The sequence below is a fragment of the Dasypus novemcinctus genome, chromosome 19, assembly GCF_030445035.2.
Source record: "Dasypus novemcinctus isolate mDasNov1 chromosome 19, mDasNov1.1.hap2, whole genome shotgun sequence".
Classification (NCBI taxonomy): Eukaryota; Metazoa; Chordata; class Mammalia; order Cingulata; family Dasypodidae; genus Dasypus; species Dasypus novemcinctus.
The window spans coordinates 83,783,791-83,802,933 of NC_080691.1; the positions used below are offsets into that span (position 1 = coordinate 83,783,791).

Genomic DNA, 19,143 nt, shown 5'->3' on the forward strand with positions numbered 1-19,143 from the left:
TGCTGATGCGCGCAAGGAGTGCCGTGCCACGCAGGGGTGTCCCCCGCGTAGGGGAGCCCCACGCGCAAGGAGTGCGCCCCGTAAGGAGAGCCGCCCAGCGTGAAAGAAAGTGCAGCCTGCCCAGGAATGACGCCACACACACGGAGAGCTGACACAACAAGATGACGCAACAAGAAGAAACACAGATTCCCATACTGCTGACAACAACAGAAGCGGACAAAGAAGAACGTGCAGCAAATAGACACAGAGAACAGACAACCAGGGCGGGGGTGCGGTGGGGTGGCTAAATAAATAAATCTTTAAAAAAAATAAAAAAGAAAAAAATAGGTATGTCAGAAGTTCTCACTTGGACTGAAAAATGATTCACTGTGTATTTGAAATGCCAAGGACACCTGGCCCCTGCGTTTTCATTTGCTAAATCCGGCAACCCTGCCCTCGGGCTTCTCCCCAAGATGACTCCCGCGCCGCCCTCTCCTGCCCCACGCCCGGTGTCTGGGGTCTCAGGGGTCGCCCCTCTCCTCCCCATCCCCGGACATTGGCCTGGTCCTGGCACCCCAGATTACAGGAAGAATCACAAGTTCTGGAAACCGGGGCTCTCGCTGCTGAGAAGGCTGCGGGGGCTCCCCGGGAACGGACCCGCCCCAGCCTCGCGGCCTCAGCTCCACAGGCTAGGCTGCCTCGGGACCTCCACGCTGCCGCCTGCTCTGAGCTCGCTCACGGTTCCTGGACGCGCCTCCTCCGGGAAGCCTTCCTGAGTTCTTCTCCCCCCTCCCTGCTAACCCTCGTCACTGCTGTCCTTTGCCACCTCTGGGGCGTCCTGCACACCACTGACCAGCGCTCTGCAGGGGTGGGGCCGGGAGTGCCCTGGTGGCTGCTGTGGCCTGGCATCCAGGCAGGACAGGCCGCGGGCCCCAGCTTGGAAACCGTCCCTCTTCCTGGGTGTCCCTTTCAATCCTTGAGCTATTTTAAAATTTTGCGACAATTTAGATGAATCGACATCGATGGCGCTGTCTTATTGGGCGGCCCCAGGCTTACCTGTGTTTATTGGTGTGCACATGACTTTATATATGTGTCACCCAGGCAGGGGCCCGAGCTGCCCTCGCCGTCCTCAGCCCAGGCCCCGCAGCCCGTTTGCTTCCCTGCCATCAGCCTTGGGTCTTGCTTGGGAGCACTGTGCCTGTGGCCCACGGGAGGAATGACACACTGCACACCCCCTTGACTCTCCCTGTCCAGATTTGGGGTGCTCCAGGGGCTGGCCAGGGAGGGGACAGTTAGAACATCTTGTCTCGCCGGTTGTGGATGCACATTGTTTCCATGTTTTATTGTCTCTGCAAGCGGGGTGAATTTTACAGCCGCGCACCCAACCACCTGGCAGTGAAAACGACCGAGGCTCCCGGGAAGATCCAGAACGCTCCAGCATTCCCGCATTTGCAGTTTGAGGAAATACAGAAACAACCGTTACAGCAGCGAGCATCAAGACAGCTTACACCAAACGTTAGCAGAGGACGACACGTTTTCACAAGGCAATAAACGAGCTCATTTCTAGCAGGTGCCTGCAGCTCTCCCTGCGGCTCACACTTGGAGCCCCGCAGAGTCGGCTCAGAGAGGGGCAGCGTCTTCCTCCCCGACACACAGCCGCGGTGCCCCTGGCCCGCTGCTCCTGGGCTTGGGAGGCACGGCGCGGGCCTCGTGGGAGGCCAGGTGGTGCAGCTCGGTGTGGGGGGCGGCGGGGTCGGGGGGGTCCCGGGCCGGAGGGGGGGCGCCGCGGGCGCCGCGGGGCGCAGGGGCAGACTTGGCGGAAGGCCTGGCGGAAGCGCGAGCCCAGGAAGGCATAGAGCAGCGGGTTCAGCGCCGAGTTGCTGTAGGACATGCAGTGCGCCCAGGTCTTGAGCGCGTAGGCCGTGTGGCTGCGCGGGTGCCAGGTGCCTGCAGGGCCCAGCGCCTGCAGCACCAGGAACAGCTGGATGGGGCCCCAGCAGGCGGCGAAGAGCAGCACGACGGCGGCCACCAGCCGCGACACCTTGGCGCGCACGGCGCCCGCGCGCTTGGCCAGCAGCTGGCCCTGGGAGGGGAGGGCGGTGTGGCTGGAACAACGGGCGGAAGGGAAGGGCCGCCGTGCCTCCCCCCTCCGGCCTGCCCAGCTAGAGGCCCCGGGCTGTCACCTCCCGGGCCGCGCCTCCCCTCCCCGGCCTGGCCGCGCACCTGCAGGGAGCCCTCGGCGGACGCGGGGCGCACGGCGGCGCGGCCCAGGTGGCGCACCATGGCGCCGTAGCAGGTGCAGGTGGCCAGCAGCGGCAGCAGGTAGAGCGCCAGCAGGTTGTAGAGCGCGAAGGCGCGCTCCAGGGCGCGGCTGGGGAAGGCCTCGCTGCAGTAGGGACGCGGCCCGGGCGAGAGGCGGTGCAGGGCGAGCACGGGCGCCGACACGGCCGCAGAGCCTGCGCCACAGGCCCGGCTGACGGTCGCGCCCCGGGGCAGGGCGGGCGGGGCGACTCCCGGGGCAGCCTCGTGGGCCCGGGCCACGTGAGGGGCGCCCGGGGCATCGCCGGCGACGGCGCGCCTTCCCAGGAGCGCAACTGAGGCCCCCCCCCCGGGGAGCGGCAGGCTTGGCTCCCGGCGCGCGAGGACTCGCCCCCCACCCCGCTGGCGGCCCCCGCGGCACTCACCCACCCAGATGCCGAGGCTGACGGCCAGCGCCAGGCGGGGCGTGCGGCGCTGCAGGGCGCGCAGCGGGGACACCGTCACGTACCAGCGGTCCACGCTCATGGCGGTCAGCGTGGCGCACGTGGCCTGCACGGAGACCTGCGCGGGGCTGGGGCCGCGTGGGGCCCCCTGCCCGCACCCGCCCTCCCTGCCGCTCCCCCCCCGCGTGGCCGACCACTCGGGCGCACACGAGAGTGTCCCGGAAAGGGTCCCCGAGCGCCCCAGGTTGAAGGGCAAGAAGAGGGGGGATCCGGGGCGGAACCAAGGGCGTCGGAGGAGAAAGGGGGCGACTAGGGCTGGGGCTGAGACCCCGACATGGAGACAGGGAGCGGCGAGAAGCGGCGGGGACCTGTCACCCACCCAACCCTAATGACCCCACCGGCAGGGCCCGGATGCCGACCCCTCCTTCCCCGCTGGGCTCCGCCTCCGCCAGCGCCTCCCCGCCCCGCGCGCCCGGGCCCTCCCGCTGCGCCCGGGCCTCCCCTCTAGCCTAGGCCCCGCCCCCGGCCCTCAGGCCCCTCCCCCGCCCAGGCTCCTCCCCGCCCCAGGCTCCTCCCCACCCCAGGCTCCTCCTCGCCCCAGTCTCCTCCCCAGGCCCCTCCCCTGCCCAGGCTCCTCCCCGCCCCAGCCGCCTCCCTGCCCCAGGCTCCTCCCCAGGCTCCTCCCCGCCCAGGCTCCTCCCCAGGCTCCTCCCCACCCCAGGCTCCTCCCAAGGCTCCTCCCCACCCTAGGCTCCTCCCCACCCCAGACGCCTCCCTGCCCCAGGCTCCTCCCCAGGCTCCTCCCCACCCCAGGCTCCTCCCCACCCCAGGTGCCTCCCCGCCCCAGGCTCCTCCCCAGGCTCCTCCCCACCCCAGGCTCCTCCCTGCCCCAGGCTCCTCCCTAAATGGCTCCCCAGGCTCCTCCCCGCCCTCCAGGCTCCTTGCCCCCAGGCTCCCGAGCCCAAAACTCCTCCCCATCCTCAGCGGCTCCCCAGGCTCCTCCCCGCCCCAGGCTCCTCCCTAAATGTCTCTCCAGGCTCCTCCCCGCCCCAGGCTCCTCCCCACCCCAGGCTCCTCCCCGCCCCAGGCTCCTCCCCGCCCCAGGCTCCTCCCTAAATGGCTCCCCAGGCTCCTCCCCGCCCTCCAGGCTCCTCGCCCCCAGGCTCCCAAGCCCAAAACTCCTCCCCATCCTCAGCGGCTCCCCAGGCTCCTCCCCGCCCCAGGCTCCTCCCCAGGCTCCTCCCCACCCCAGGCTCCTCCCTGCCCCAGGCTCCTCCCCACCCCAGGCTCCTCCCTGCCCCAGGCTCCTCCCTAAATGGCTCCCCAGGCTCCTCCCCACCCCAGGCTCCTCCCCAGGTTCCTCCCCCACCCCAGGCTCCTCCCCGCCCCAGGCTCCTCCCTAAATGGCTCCCCAGGCTCCTCCCCACCCCAGGCTCCTCCCCACCCCAGGCTCCTCCCCGCCCCAGGCTCCTCCCTAAATGGCTGCCCAGGCTCCTCCCCACCCCAGGCTCCTCCCCAGGTTCCTCCCCACCCCAGGCTCCTCCCGCCCCAGGCTCCTCCCTAAATGGCTCCCCAGGCTCCTCCCCGCCCTCCAGGCTCCTCGCCCCCAGGCTCCCAAGCCCAAAACTCCTCCCCATCCTCAGCGGCTCCCCAGGCTCCTCCCCTGACCCAGGCTTCTTCCCAGGCTCCTCCCCACTGTCCAGACTCCTCCCCCAGGCTCCACTCCTGCCCAGGCTCCTCCCCCAAGCTCCCCCGCCCAGGCTCCTCCCCCTCCCCGGGCGCCGCCCCAGCCCAGGCTCCGCCCCCAAGCTCCCCCGCACAGGCTCCGCCCCCAGCTCAGGCTCCGCCCTGCACAGGCCCCGCCCCGGCTCAGACCCCGCCCCCAGCCCAGGCTCCGCCCCGGCCCGGCCCCCGCCCGCGCACCTGCTGGACGTAGTTGAGGAGCTTGCACAGGAAGGCGCCCAGCACCCAGGCTCGGCCCCCAAGCTCCCCCGCACAGGCTCCGCCCCAGCTCAGGCTCCGCCCCACCCCAGCTCAGGCTCCGCCCTGCACAGGCCCCGCCCCGGCTCAGGCCCCGCCCCCAGCCCAGGCTCCGCCCCCAAGTTCCCCAGCTCAGGCTCCGCCCCCAGCCCAGACTCCGCCCCCAAGCTCCCCCGCACAGGCTCCGCCCCCAGCTCAGGCTCCGCCCCACCCCAGCTCAGGCTCTGCCCTGCACAGGCCCCGCCCCGGCTCAGGCCCCACCCCCAGCCCAGGCTCCGCCCCGGCCCGGCCCCGCCCCCAGCCCAGGCTCCGCCCCGGCCCGGCCCCGCCCCCAGCCCAGACTCCGCCCCAAGCTCCCCCGCACAGGCTCCGCCCCACCCCAGCTCAGGCTCCGCCCTGCACAGGCCCCGCCCCGGTCAGGCCCCGCCCCCAGCCCAGGCTCCGCCCCGCCCGCGCACCTGCTGGACGTAGTTGAGGAACTTGCACAGGAAGGCGCCCAGCACCCAGGCGGGCAGCGGGTAGAGCAGCGCCGTGAAGGGCGCGCAGCACAGCAGGAAGACCACGTCCGTGGCCGCCAGGTTGGCTGCGGGGGCGCGGGCGCTCAGCGGGCCCTCCCCGCGCCCGGCAGCGGGGCCCCCTCGGGTGGACGCGCCCCAGAGCCCGCAGCCAGCCCGCGGAGGGGGGCGGTGGACGGAGGGGACCCCGGGCCGCCAGGGCGCCCCCCGCCCCCCCCCCCGCTCCTCGGAGCCGCGCCAGGGAGCCGCTTTGGAATGGGACATCGCAGCGCGCGGCGCCGGAGCCCCCCCGCACCCCTCGACACCTGCGTGTGCGACCCCAGCCCAAAGGGGAGGGGCGACAGGCGGGCGCCCCGGGGCCCCCCGCGCTCACCGATGTAGAAGTTGGTCACCGTGCGCATCCGCCGGTGGCGGCAGACGACGAAAAGGACCAGCGCGTTGCCCGCCAGGCCGAGCAGCAGCAGCGCCGCGAAGGAGAGCGGCACCAGCCACGCGTCCACCCGCGGCGGCACGGGGCCGCCCGAGGCGTTGGCTGGCGCCCACCAGGACGCGTTGGGCCCCGCCGTGGCGGCGGCGCGCAGGGCTTCGCCGCCCGCCTCCTCCCGGCCGCCCGCCAGGATTGCGCCCGCGGAGCCCCGGAGAGGCTGCAGGCCGCCGGCTCTTCTGGGCTGGCGGCGGCCGCGGCGCGTTTATAGCCCGCGCCCCCCCGCTCCCCGCCTCCCAGCCCCTCCCGCAAGCCGCTCGCCGCTCCCTCCCCTGCAGCGCGCCCTCCATTCCCAGCACAGCCGCCCGCCCCCCTCCTGTCCCCTCTCCCGCATCAGAAGACCTGGAGGCTGGAAGCGGGGAGAGTGTGGGGGGGACGTGCGGGGTGGGGGGAGGCTGGAAGGACCCGCCTTAAGGGAGGGAAACGAGGAGAAGGCAAGGACAGCGGAAGGCTGCTGTTGGGAGCCAAGCCTGGGTGGGTGGGTGGGTGGGCTGGGGCGCGGCCAGCCCTCAGCAGAGGCTCCCAGTGCCCAGGGCGCCCTTCCCAGGCCCCCAGGAGCTATGGACGGCCCAGAGCTGGTGACAGCCCAGATACAGCAGTGAGATGACGCCCGTCTCTGAAGAGCTCAGCCTTGCTGGACCGGGGTCACTGCACTAAAGGGAGCCCTGACACCTGGGCTGGTGACAGGGGGACCCGGGCCAGGGCAGCCGGCAGAGCCCCTCCACCCTGCCATGCCACCCCTGGGAATTGTGCCCCAGGGGCCACGAGGGCTTGACAGGGCTCCGCCGCCTGCGGGCAGCGGAGAGAAAAGACCCAGCCACGTGCCTACAAGCCTGGGGAGGGGGGAAAGACACGCGTGGGCCTCAAGTGCATCTAATTCAAGAGGGGGATGCAGGCGCTTCCTCCTGCACCCCTTCATGCTTTGAGAGCTACCTTTTTTTTGAGGTACCAGGGCCCGGAATTGAACCCAGGAACTCCCATGTGAGAGGCCAGTGCTCAACCGCTTAAGCCACACCCGCTCCCCTTCAGTTCCTTTAGACAACGGCCTAAAACAGTCCAAAAAGGAGGAAAAAATCCCTTGGGAGGAGAACATGGCCGTAGGTTGAGGGCCAGAGGGGTTGCCAGGCGCAGCCGCCCTGTAGACCAGTCGTGGGAGAGCAGGTGGCAGGTGGCTGGGCCTGTGCGGAGGGGCCCTGGGGAGCAGCTGGGAGTGGGGGGAGATGGCCCCCCAAGTGTGAGCCTCCCCGCACTGCCACTGGGTACCCTCTAAACGCCCCCTCCGTGACCAACAATGGCCTTTTCGACATTTACATACCCGACGTCAAACAGCCTGCACTACGTTGGGCCTTTTACCTGTTCAGCCTCCTTTTTCTTACTTTTCTTAATTATTTCTTATTTATTTATGTATGTATTTATTTATTTATTTTTGTCTTCATTTTTTTAATGTTACATTAAAAAAAATGAGGTCCCCATATACCCCTCACCCCCCTCACCCCACTCCCGCCCCCCCCCCCCCCCCCCCCGCCCATAACAACAATCTCCTCCATCATCATGAGACATTCATTGCACTTGGTGAAAACATCTCTGAGCACCGCTGCACCTCATGGTCAGTGGTCCACACCATAGCCCACACTCTCCCACAGTCCACCCAGTGGGCCATGGCAGGACATACAATGTCCGGTAACTGACCCTGCAGCACCACCCAGGACAACTCCAACCCCCAAAATGCCCCCACATCTCATCTCTTCCTCCCATTCCCTACCCCCAGCAGCCACCATGGCCACTTTCTCCACACCAATGCCACATTTTCTTCGATTACTAATCACAATAGTTCATGAATAGAATATCAGTAAGTCCACTCTAATCCATACTCTATTCCTCCATCCTGTGGACCTTGGAATGGTTGTGTCCACGCCACATCTATACCAGGAGGGGCCTTAGATTCCACATGGATGCTGGATGAAATCCTCTTGCTTTCAGTTGTAGGCACTCTTGGCTTCCTGGTGTGGTGGTTGACCTTCTTCAACTCCATTTTAGCTGAGTGGGGTAAGTCCAATAGACCAGAGTGTAGGGGCTGAAGTCTGTTGAGGCTCAGGGCCTGGCTATCACATGGTCAGTCCAGAGATTCAGGTCCCCTGGGTATACATTAAACCCCAGCACCAACTACAGTTCTGGTAAAAGTAACAGGAGAGGCTTGTGAACAAAGATCACATCTGAGTCCAGCTCCATCACACAGAAACACCAACTCCAAAGAAGGGCCAACTGAGATGGCACTGAACTCCATCTGCCATGACCATAGAACCTGTGGGGCTCTGTAGCCCTCAGAAGAACCAATACCTGGGGTACTTTTCTTTTTTTTAAAGATTTATTTATTTCTCTCCCCCACCCTGTTGTCTGTTCTCTGTGTCTATTCGCTGTGTGTTCTTCTGCATCTGCTTGCATTATCAGGCAGCACTGGGAAACTGCATGTCTTTTTTGCTGTGTCATCTTGCTGAGTCAACTCTGTGTGTGTGGTGCCACTCCTGGGCAGGCTGTGCTTTTTTCACGCAGTGTGGCTCTCCTTATGGGGCGCACTCCTTGCGCATGGGGCTCTCCTGCATGGGGGACACCCCTGCATGGCATAGCACTCCTTGCGCGCATCAGCACTGCGCATGGGCCAGCTCCACACGGGTCAAGGAGGCCCGGGGTTTGAACCCTGGACCTCCCATGTGGTAGGTGGACGCCCTATCGCTGAGTCATGTCTGCTTCCCTGACTATTTTTTTTAAGATTATTTATTTCTTTCTCTCCCCGCCCCGGTTGTCTGCTCTCTGTGTCCACTCACTGTGTGTTCTTCTGCATCCACTTGCATTATCCACTGGCACCGGGAATCTGTGTTTCCTTTTGTTGTGTCATCTTCCTGAGTCAGCTCTCGGTGTGTGCGGCCACTCCTGGGCAGGCTGGACTTTCTTTTGCGCTGGGCAGCTCTCCTTTCAGGGCACACTCCTTTTGCGTGGGGCTCCCCTATGCGGGGGACACCCCTGCGTGGTGTGGCACTTCTTGTGTGCATCAGCACTGCGCATGGGCCAGCTCACCACATGGGTCAGGAGGCCCGGGGTTTGAACCCTGGACCTCTCATGTGGTAGGCGGACGCCCTATCTGTTGAGCCAAATCTGCTTCCCTCCATTTTTCTTTTCCTCTTGTTGCTCTTTATTTGTTAAAGCACTCGGGCCTTTTGTCCCATACAATTTGCACCCAGCTGGATCTGGTGGGTGGCACTGAACTTGGTCCTTGGGCCCGCATTTCTTGGGGACCAAGGAATGGATTCCAGATTCTACAGCAGGTTTCACTGCCTGCCCTGAACTCTCCATGGCTCCCTATTGCCCTTGGGACAACACAGACTTGTCACCCCCGGGGCTGCCCCTTCCCCCCATTTCCATCCCCCATGCTCCCTCCCTCGTCACCGTGCTCCAGCCACTCCAGGTGCCACCAGGCTGTGGCAGTGGCCCTTCCCTCTGCCCCGCCCACTCTTCCCGCTTCTCCGGGGAGAGCGTGGGTGGCCCCAGTACCCCCGACAGAACCAGGCCCGCTTCCCACCCTGCTCCCTGGGGGGCACCTCCGTCTCGGCACCGCCTGGGTCACCCGCCACCGGGGCTCTGTCCAGTGAGTGGAGCCTGCGGGCCGAGGTGGCTGCGCCTGCTCTTTCTAGAGAGAGGTAAACTGAGGCAGAGAGCGGGTGGGACTGGCTTTAGGGAAGGGGGGCTGGCAGTGTGGGAGGGACTCCGTGCTGGCGCCGGCCGTGCGTCCGTCCACCGGGGAGGCGCTGCGCCGGCCTCGGTGTCCCCGCGTGTCCGCGGGGTGGCGCCCGCCCTTGCAGCGCCGCGGGGACCTCCCCGCGCTCCCGCCCCGCGTCCGGCCTCCAGGCTCCGCCCCGGCCCGCCTCCGGGCGCCCGTCACTTCCTGCCGGCCCTGCAGGCCCGGCCGGGCGGCGCGGAGCCCGGGCCATGGTCGCGCTGGAGGACCCGGAGGGCGGCTCGGAGGCGGCGGCGGCGGCGGGGGGCGCCCCGGGCGGGCGGCGGATTCTGTGAGCGCGGGCGGGGCGGGCGCCCCGGGGGGCTGCGGGGCTCGGGATCCTGGCTCGCCCCCCCTCCCCTCGGCCCTGTCTCCCCCCGCCCCTCCCCGCCCCTCCCCTCCCCTCCCCCCGCCCCTCCTCCCCTTCCCTCCCCCCATCCTGGACCCCCGCCCCCGCCCTCCGGGTTCGGCGTTCACCCTCCGAGGGGCGTGCGGGACTTCGTTGTTACCCGGGTGTTTATCCGCCGGAACCCCCACCCCCCAGTCCCCGGGCGGCAGCTGGCGAGGCGGGGGTCCCGACCGCAAGCCCTGGCGTCCGGCCCCGTGGCTGCGGGCCGGCGGGGGGCTGTGCGGGGTCTCTCCCGGCCCGTGGAGCCCCCCACACCGCCAGGCGCCCACCCCCACAGCCAGCCCGTGCGCCCCGCCGCCTCCTGCAAGAAGGGGGGCCCCGGGGGCTCCCCTGGACCCCGATGTCCTGCGGGAGCCCCCCGGGCCGCCTGCGGTGGTCGTGGGTCCCACTTCTGCCTCCTGTCCGTGCCAGGGCCGCTTATTCGGCCCCTCTGTGCCTCGGTTTCCCCACCTGTGAAATGCCTCCCCTGGTCCAAGCGGGCGCGTCCGGCCTTCGCCTTATTTCTTAAGTGTGTTGTTTTAAACGCCTCGTTGTTCCCTTTCCCTTTTGTTGTTATGATTTTGTTACTTCCCCGCCTTCACCCCTCGGTGGCTCTTTTACCCACCCTGGAGCCCTGAGGGGTGTTTCTCCAAAGCAAAGACAAATTACTCTTTCCAAAAGGGCCGAGGGGGTGGGGCCGGTTCTCCCCCAGGGGCGGGTATGTGGTGTAAGTAGGCAGGTGTGGGGGGTCACCTGGCCCCTCCCCCGCCCGGCTTGGGGGGTTCACGGGCAGGAGCCTGCCCCTCACGGCCCCCCGGCCGGGGCCTCCCCGGGGACGCCGCCCCACCCCACCCAGCTGAGTCACCTCCGCTCCCTCTGCTTCCTGCTCCCCGAGGTGGGTCCCCCCTGGCCCGCCCGCCGAGGGGGGGGTACCCAGGGAGCTTGGCTCCTGCCTGCTGGGGGGGCGGGGTCCCACCCTGAGCCCACAGGGGCCGAGCCCCCAGGTCGTGGAGCCGGGCCGCACAGGGGCCTGTCCCCCTTGCCCCCCACAGCTGCCTGAGTGGGTGCCGGAGCCCCCTGCCCCCTCCTGTCCACCCATCAGGTGATGGGCGTTTCCTGAGGCTTGTGCAGGCCTCAGTTTCTCCAGGTGGTGGGAGGCGGGAAGCAGGTGACCCAGCGCTTGGGTGAGTGTGTAAGCGGTTTAGTTATTCACTCAGCAAACACACAGAGCGTTCCCACTGCGGGCGGGCGCTGGGACACGGTGGGGCCAGGCCCGCCCCGTCCTGCTCTCGCGGGCGTAGTCGGGGAAGTGACCACGGAGGAGGAAGCAAAGGGACGGATCAGGAGACGTTCGATGCTCGCTGGTCCTGTGAAGCAGGAAACAGGCTGAGGGGCCACTTGGGAGTCGGGCGGTTTCTCCGGGGAGGTGACATTGAGCAGAGCCGGGAACGAGGTGGGGACAGGTTGCTCGGGCAGCGGCACGGCAGGTGCAAAGGCCCTGTGGCAGGACTGCCCCGGTGAATTGCGAGCTCGCAAAGCAATCGCGCGTCGTGCGCAGAATTCCCACGGCTCGCCTGCACCGCCGCCGTACGTTGTTGGGACCATTTGTTGCAGAGGACGGGAGGACACCGCCAGGTTCTGACCGCTACGCCCCACGGCGTGAGGGGTGCATTTCCCATACCCCCGTTATTAACACCAGGTGATGGTCCTGTGTCTTTGCTCGGGTTCGTACGAGCGCGTCTCGTGTCTGTCCTGCAGGGGCTGGAGCAGAGCGAGCGATGGCGACAGAGGCCCATGGTGGGGTCGCGTCGGGGTTTTGATTTGTAAATGTACAGCTCATCCTCATCTTTGCAGATTCTGTATTTGCTAATTTGCCTACTCACTAAAACGTATTTGTAGTCCCGGTCTAATACCCAGGGTGTTTTCAGTGAAAAATTTGAGTCCCCGATGGGCCCGTTCCCAGCCGAGGTCAGACGCGGTCGGACGCGGCGACGCGCTGCCTTCTGCTTCACCCTCATGCTTTAAACAAGCGTCTCTTTGCCGTCTGTTTAGCGCCACATTTTTTTTTTTGCACTCGTGCCCGTTTTTTTGGTGATTTTGCTGTTTGAAACGGCTCCTGAGCGAGGCGCGGGGTGCTGGCCCGTGTCTCTAAGCACAACGAGGCTGCGGTGTGCCGGATGTGAGACGAACTTCGTCCAGGCCCGGGGTCTAGAGCCGGGGGCTGTATGAGTATGAATCAATCCTGCATTAATCAACAAGGGTCCTTGAGTCGGGACACACGTCAGGTCAGGTCAGGCCGTGCGGTGGCCGGTGACGACAGCGCTGGGGCAGGGGCCTCGGGCGTTGCCTTGAGGTGCTGGGGAGCCACGGGTGGCGTCAGAGCAGGGGAGGCGCGCCTCGACGCCGCGGCTTGGGAGAGGCCCCCTGCCCAGCGCCCAGAGCAGGGGGCGCAGATATTCAGGACAGGTGCTCATCTTCAGGCCTGGGTTCGAATCCCGCCTCCACCCCTTGCATGTGTGGAGGCCAGGGCAGCCCCCTTGGGAGCCTCAGCCCCCCTGTGCAGTCGTGAGACCTGGAGCGCCGAGCCCCGCCCTCTGGCGCCCCGTCAGCCCTCCCTCGGCTCGGTCTGTTATCGGCCCTGCCAGGCGTCCTCCCTGGGCTCTGTCCAGCTGGTGGGCGGAGACGCAAGTGCTGGAGCCTTGGCAGCCACCGGTGAATCCGAGGCCGGCGCTTCGGGGAAGCTGGCTTGCATAACCGCCAGGTTCCCCGATTGCTCATCGGCTGCTGTGCCCTGGGCGAGGTCTGGACTCACCACTTCCTCTTGAGGTGTCCTCTTTGCTGCCACTCTGCAGCTGTGGGGTCTCAAGACAGCGGTCTTTGTGCCTCTGTTCACAAATCCGTAAGACGGGTGTCGAAACGGTAGCGCCTGCCTCCTGCGGCGCCGGCGGAGATGGCGTGAGACGAGAACGTTGTGGTCGTAGCGCAACCCAGGGATGGGGCTGTCACCGGGCACAGCGTGGCCGAGGGGGTGAGCTCCCCGTTGCGGGGGGAGTCCAAGCGGGCGGTGGCTGAGGCGGGTGCTGAGGGCTCCGAAGGCCCTGCCACCTGCAGGAGCGGTTCTTAGCCCCACTTTGCAGAGGGCACACCTGAGCCTCCAGCTTGCACAGTGACTAAGTGTTGTGGTCGGCATTCGAACCTAGGGCTGAAGTGGCACAGCCGGGCCGGGGGGACAGTGTCCGACTCTCCCGGCATCCGAGGGCCGACAGGCACCCACTGAGCTTGCTCGCCCGTGTTTCTCGGTTGCTGAGCTGAAGGGCACGGCCTCTGCCGTTTCCAGTTTTTCCTGAGGTGCCGTGCGTGTCCCAGCGCTTGCTCTTGTCCGCTTGTTTCCTTTCCGAGCGAGCTCTAACAGCCATTCTGGAAAAGTGCACATATTTAAGGCTCAAGCGCTTTTTACATAGGTATGGACCTCGGCCAGCTCTGCTCTGACGCAAGGGGGCTCGTGCTTCTGTTGTTTGGTTCTTTCTTTTGTTCTCCCCTCTCCTGAGATGGCTCCTCGTTTGTCGCTCGTCTTCTTTAGAAGGCACTGGGAACCCAACCTGGGGCCTCCGTGTGGGAGGCGGGCTCTCACCTGCTCGAGCACCTCCGTTCCCTCGTGCTTCTGCTTTTCATTTGCGTCTTGGGAACTTCGGGTGCTCGGGAAGTGCAGCTGGGGATTTGGACTCGGGCCGTTCTCCGTCCAGTGGGAGAGGAGGGTTGTGCACGGGGGCGACCGTGGCGGTCGGAAGGCGCAGCAGGGAGCGGGGAAGGCGAGGGGCGGGCTAGAGGGGCAGCCCCTCAGAGCAGGTGCCGTTTCCACGCAGGCCTGGGGGGGCGGGGAAGCCTCCCGCCGTGCGGTGCCCGGAACAGGGCTGTGCAAAGGCCCTGCGGCTGCGCGGCGCCTGCCGTGCGAGACCCTCCTCTGCAGCCCGGCGTCCAGGTCGCCAGGGGCCACGGCGGTTTCCAGGCGCCCCCCACGCGGCCCCCGCTGCCCGCCCTCCCGCCGCGTGGCCTGCCCGCGGCTTCCCCGCAGGAGGCGGGTCGTGCCCGCTAATCCGCCTCCGGAATTAGCGCCGTCTGCTCGGAGGAGAGCGGATTAGCGGATTAGCGCGGGGGGCTGCTCCGGCCTCCCCCAGCCCAGCTCCCGGCGCAGTGGGGGGGGGCCTGTTGACTGCTCCGTCTGCTGCTGGGGGGGCACCCGATACCACCCGGTGTGCGGAGGTGCTCGCAGGGCAGGCTGGGATTCTAACCCAAGGCTGGAAGCGGGGCTTTTCTCGCCACGCAGGCTCTGTGTGGCTTTGGGCCAGCGTCTCCTCCTCTCTGTGCCTTGGTTTAGCGACCTGTCTTTGCCTTGGACCTGCCTCTCGGGGGGATGTGGGGGTGGAACAAAACGAGGAGCGTAAGGGGTGCGGGACCCAACCTGTGGGAGGGGATGAGCCCCCCGTCACGGGGAGAACCAAGCAGGGGGTGGCGCACTTCCTGGGTCCCGGGCCTGAGGTGGCCCCCTCCCCCAGGCCCCTGCCGGCTGCCTCCCCTCTCTGACCAGCCCCCTCCCCCAGGCCCCTGCCGGGCTGCCTCCCCCCTCTGACCGGCCCCCTCCCCCAGGCCCCTGCCGGGCTGCCTCCCCCCTCTGACCGGCCCCCTCCCCCAGGCCCCTGCCGGGCTGCCTCCCCCCTCTGACCGGCCCCCTCCCCCAGGCCCCTGCCGGGCTGCCTCCCCCCTCTGACGGGGCCGCCGGTGAAGAGGTTCTCGGCTTCCAAGCGGAAGCAGCACTTCATCAACCAGGCCGTGCGCAACTCCGATCTCGTGCCCAAGGCCAAGGGGCGGAAGAGCCTGCAGCGCCTGGAAAACAGTGAGCGGGGCGGGCGGCCCCGACCCGGGGAGGGTGGTGCGCGCTTACCTGCCGCCCCGGCCGCGAGCCTGGCCCCGAGCTGGGCCCCGGGGCGTCGACAGGACTGGCCGCAGGCTCCCCTCGTCCTGCGGGCTCAGGGCTGGGCCAGAGGGCGCTCTGGGCCCTGGAGCTGGGGTGGTGAAGGATGTTTAGGAGTTCACCCGGCCAGGCGAGGGGGCTGGGTGGTTTCCACGCATTTTGGGACGGGCAGCGGGAGCACGGATGGGAGGCTGGGTGAGCCGGAGAGCGAAGGGCCTGGCTCCGAGACTGGGGGGCCGGGGGGCCCCGCGGGGCCTGGCCGCCTCGCTCGCCGCGCGCTGGCTCAGAGCCCTGCCGTGGCCCTCAGCGCAGTACCTGCTGACCCTGCTGGAGGCCCACGGGGGCTCGCCGGGCCCGGAGGAGGGAGAGCTGGCCCCCCCCGCCGCGCCGGGCATCTTCGCTGAGGCCTGCAGCAACGCCACCTACGTGGAGGTGGGCCCCGCGCCCGCGTCCCCGCGTCCTCCCGCGCACGACCCGCTGGCCGGGGCGGTGCGTGCGCCCCCGGGCTGTGCCCGCGTCCTGGTGGCCTCCATCCCTGGGGGGCCCCGCCTCCCCACCGCGCGCCCCTGGGCTGTGCCCGCGTCCCTGTGGCCTCCATCCCTCAGGGCCCCCGCCTCCCCACCGTGCGCCCCCGGGCTGTGCCCGCGTTCCCGCAGCGCGCGCCTGGGCTGTGCCCGCCTCCCCACTGTGCGCCCCCGGGCTGTGCCCGCGTCCCCGTGGCCTCCATCCCTCAGGGCCCCCGCCTCCCCACCGCGCGCCCCCGGGCTGTGCCCGCGTCCCCGCGTCCCCGTGTCCCCGCGTCCCCGTCCCTGTCCTCAGGCCCCGCCCCCCCAGGTCTGGAACGACTTCATGAACCGCTCCGGGGAGGAGCAGGAGCGGGTGCTGCGCTACCTGGAGGAGGACGCGGTCAGGAGCAAGCCCCGGCGGAGGGCGCCCGACCGCGGCGAGGACCGGCGCCGAGGTGCGGGCCCGCTGTGCTGGGAGCGGGGCTGGGGGAGGGGCCGGGCCCCGCGTGACCCCAGCCCGGGCCCTCGCAGATGAGCCGGCCTACACGCCCCGCGAGTGCTTCCAGCGCATCAGCCGGCGCCTGCGAGCTGTCCTCAAGCGGAGCCGCATCCCCATGGTGAGTGCGGGCGGCGCCCGGCGGGCAGTGCAGGTTGTGTAGGAGTTCTCCGGGCACAAGTTCGCAGGCCCTTCAAAGGCACCAGGGCGCCTGGTACCCCAGGAGACAGTTAAGCGGCCCCGTGTCTCAGGCCCAAGCTGGCGCTGGACCTGGGGGCGGGCGTTGGGGGACATCCTGGAGAGCACCCCGAGACCCCCGGCCCTGTCTCTCTTGCAGGAGACGCTGGAGAGCTGGGAGGAGCGGCTGCTGGGGTTCTTCTCCGTGTCCCCCCAGGCCGTCTACACGGCCATGCTGGATAGCAGGTGACCGGGGCGGGGGGCGGGCGCTCCGGGGGTGGTCGACTCCGGCCGGCGCTCATCGCCCGCCCCGCCTGCCCGCAGCTTCGAGCGGCTCCTGCTCCACGCCATCTGCCAGTACATGGACCTCATCTCGGCCAGTGAGTGCCCCCCACCCGGCGCGGGCTCCGCGTCCTCGGGAGCGGGGGCGGCAGGGGCTCCCCCAGGCAGGGGGCGCTGGGGGGCCCCGTGCCCCACCCGCGGTCCCGCTCATGGGCGCGGGTGGGGGTGGGGGGGTCTCGGGACCCCGCCCGCAGGGAGGGTCCCCAGGTGCCCCGCCGGTCCCCGCACCTGTCCCCCGCACCTCCTGCCCGGAGTTGCCGGGAGATGGTTTCCATGGCAACCCCGGCCAGGGCCTCTGCGGGGAGGCACCCCGATGCTTTGTTCTCTGGCTCCGGGTGCAGGGACTTGGGGGGCGGGGCCTGAGCCGGGGAGGGGGGTGCCGGGGGGGAGGGCAGGCGGGCTGAGTGCGGCTCGGGCCCTGACATCTGAGGGCGTCTGGGGAGCCAGGGGGGCGCGGAGGGTGGGGTTGGTGGGGGCTGGACCCCAGGGGCGCGCAGGGCCTCGGGGTCCCCGTTGGTGCACGGCCAGGTCCTTCCCGAGCTCAGGGCTGGGGTCAGGAGCCAACGGCCCACGCCCCCTGAGGCCTCCCCAGGCCCCCACGCCCCCAAGGCCCCCATCCCCCCAGGCCCCTACATCCCCGAGGCCCCCACACCCCCCCAGGCCTCCACGACCCCGAGGCCCCCCCACCCTCCTAGGCCCCACGCCCATGAAATCCCCCAACGCCCCCCAGGCCCCCACATCCCTGAGGTCCCCCATCCCCCCGAGGCCCCCATGCCCCCCCAGGCTCTATGCCCCCCAATTCCCACGCCCCCCAGGGCCCCACGCCCCTGACCGCCGCCCCCGCAGGTGCCGACCTGGAGGGCAAGCGGCAGATGCGGGTGAGCAACCGGCACGTGGACTTCCTGCCGCCCGGGCTGCTCCTCTCCGCCTACCTGGAGCAGCGCAGCTGATGGCGCGGGCCCCGCTGCGTGTGGAGGAGTTTTCTCGGGAACCCGCTCTTCCCCGGGGGCCGGTTCCCGCTCGCCCTCGCCCCCACGCCGCCCGGCTCCCGGCCTGCCCCGGCCCTGCCGCGCCCTGCTCTGGGACTTTTACTTGGGCGGGGAGACCCCACCTGGGCACTTTCCTCTCCGGTGGGCTTTCCCGGCCCCCTCTGAAGCTCAAGTGAGAAGGGTGACGCCGGTTCTGGGGTTTGGTTTTGTTTTTAATCCTTTGAATGGATTTGGCACGATTTGTTGTAGATTTTTAAATTCCCCTTTCAGGGCGCAGAAACCAAAAACTTGGCCCAGCTGTTAACACGGTGGGGCTGAGGCCAGCCCCTGCCTGACCCCCTCCTGGAGTCCTGCGTGGATGGGGGGTCTCGGGGGCGCCCCGGGAGCATCGCCTCGTGTGTGTGTGTGTGTGTGTGTGTGTGTGTGTGTGTGCGCGCGCTCACGCCCGGGGCAGGAGCTGTGTTTTAAGGGCTGGTTTTATTCTCTTGGGAACACGTGTCCCTGCTGCCTTTCGGTGGCCGTGTCTTTGCTCGCCTGACTGGGGCGGCTCTCGGGGCCGCCTGACCCCCAAGTGTTCCCCCCTCTCGGGGGTCCGGGGCTTTCAGCCAGGCCCCTCCGGGCCGCCCCTGCCCCTCCCCATGCCCTCCCGGTCCCTCGGCCTTGAGGCCTCGGCGTCCCCGAGCCCCTGGGCTGCGGGCCGAGCCGGGACCCTCCCCGCCTCCCGTTTTGTGGCTCAAGTTGTACTTTTGGGAAAATGGAGGGGTCAATAAATTCCTGGTGCTCTGGCCTGGGGCGCGGCGGTGTCTTCTCTGGGGCTGGGGGCCACGGCGGGGCCCTCGGGAGGTGACGGTCCTGGTTCTCGTCGCCCCCACTCCCTCTCGAGGACCTGGGTTCGAGTCCCGGCTCACCACTGTCCAGCAGTGTGACCTTGGTCGCGGCCCCTCCCCTCCCCGTGCCTCAGTTTCTCCACACCAAGTGTCATGACCGACGAGGGCAAATTACTCAAAGAATGACACTGGACTTCACCCCACGCCAAGTTCTGTTCGTTTTCCACCAACCATGGTCTTATGTTCTGCAAGCTCTCGGGCCCCAGGGAGGCGGCAGGAGTGACCCCCTCGGCCGTCGCGCGCTGGCTCTCTCCACCGCGGTCCCCTGAGCCATTTGAGAGCGACCCCCGGCCTCACCTGGGTGCTTGGTTCCCCGGGGCACAGCTCGACCCCCGTGTGCAGCCTGTTTTTAAAACCGAGCTGCCTCGGAGCGCCTCGAGATCTCCAGGAGGAGCCGGCGGAGCCGTCCCGAGCGGCCGTGTCGCGAGCCCTCGCTGCTGCTGTCCCTTTGTCACCCGTAGTGGCCGGCACTGACACCTCCTCATGAGCAAGAGGCCGTGGTGGACCAGGTGTCCTTGTCCAGGGCCCCACACGCGTTCGGCCTCGCGAGAGCCCCCGGAACCCTCTGGACACGTGGAGGGTCGCCTCCACGGGGGCGGGCCTGGACCACCCGGGAGGTGGCGGGCAGACTTCCCTCCATCCACCCCTGCTCCTGGGGGCTTCTCACGTGGGAGGGGTGGCCCCACCCTCCGCGGCCCTGGACTTGGGCTCGGCAGGAGCGCGTTGTCCCTTTTCCCCGGGGGCTCTGTCCAGCCACGTGTTCCCACCGCGGCCGCTGGGTGTTGACTTGGCGCTGGGCGCTCGGCCAGGGCGGCTGGGTTTTGCTGGTGAAGGTGCGCCAGCCCGGCCCCTGGGGGCTCCCCAGCTGTTTGGGGGGAGGACACTCCTCGTGATGCCCCAGAGGAAAAGGATAAACTGCAGAGCTTATGGGCAGGGGTCCTGGTTATGCTAGAGCTGAGG

The 19,143-nt window shown here is 68.2% G+C and overlaps 2 protein-coding genes across 2 annotated transcripts; one reads left to right on the forward strand and one right to left on the reverse strand.

Annotated features, from left to right (window-relative positions):
* Positions 1 to 1,599: 1,599 nt before the first annotated feature.
* On the reverse strand, positions 1,600 to 9,643 carry KISS1R (KISS1 receptor). Its single transcript, XM_058281075.1, is given in 7 exon segments — positions 1,600 to 1,740; positions 1,742 to 2,062; positions 2,203 to 2,435; positions 2,664 to 2,799; positions 5,120 to 5,244; positions 5,550 to 5,839; positions 9,507 to 9,643. Coding segments are annotated over 7 exon segments (1,383 nt in total).
* On the forward strand, positions 9,606 to 18,083 carry R3HDM4 (R3H domain containing 4). Its single transcript, XM_058282230.2, has 8 exons — positions 9,606 to 9,721; positions 14,554 to 14,708; positions 15,094 to 15,218; positions 15,621 to 15,747; positions 15,824 to 15,909; positions 16,126 to 16,211; positions 16,290 to 16,345; positions 17,154 to 18,083. The coding sequence occupies exons 1-8, from the start codon at positions 9,642 to 9,644 to the stop codon at positions 17,255 to 17,257; spliced, it is 819 nt and encodes a 272-aa protein (XP_058138213.1). The 5' UTR covers positions 9,606 to 9,641; the 3' UTR covers positions 17,258 to 18,083.
* Positions 18,084 to 19,143: the final 1,060 nt, after the last annotated feature.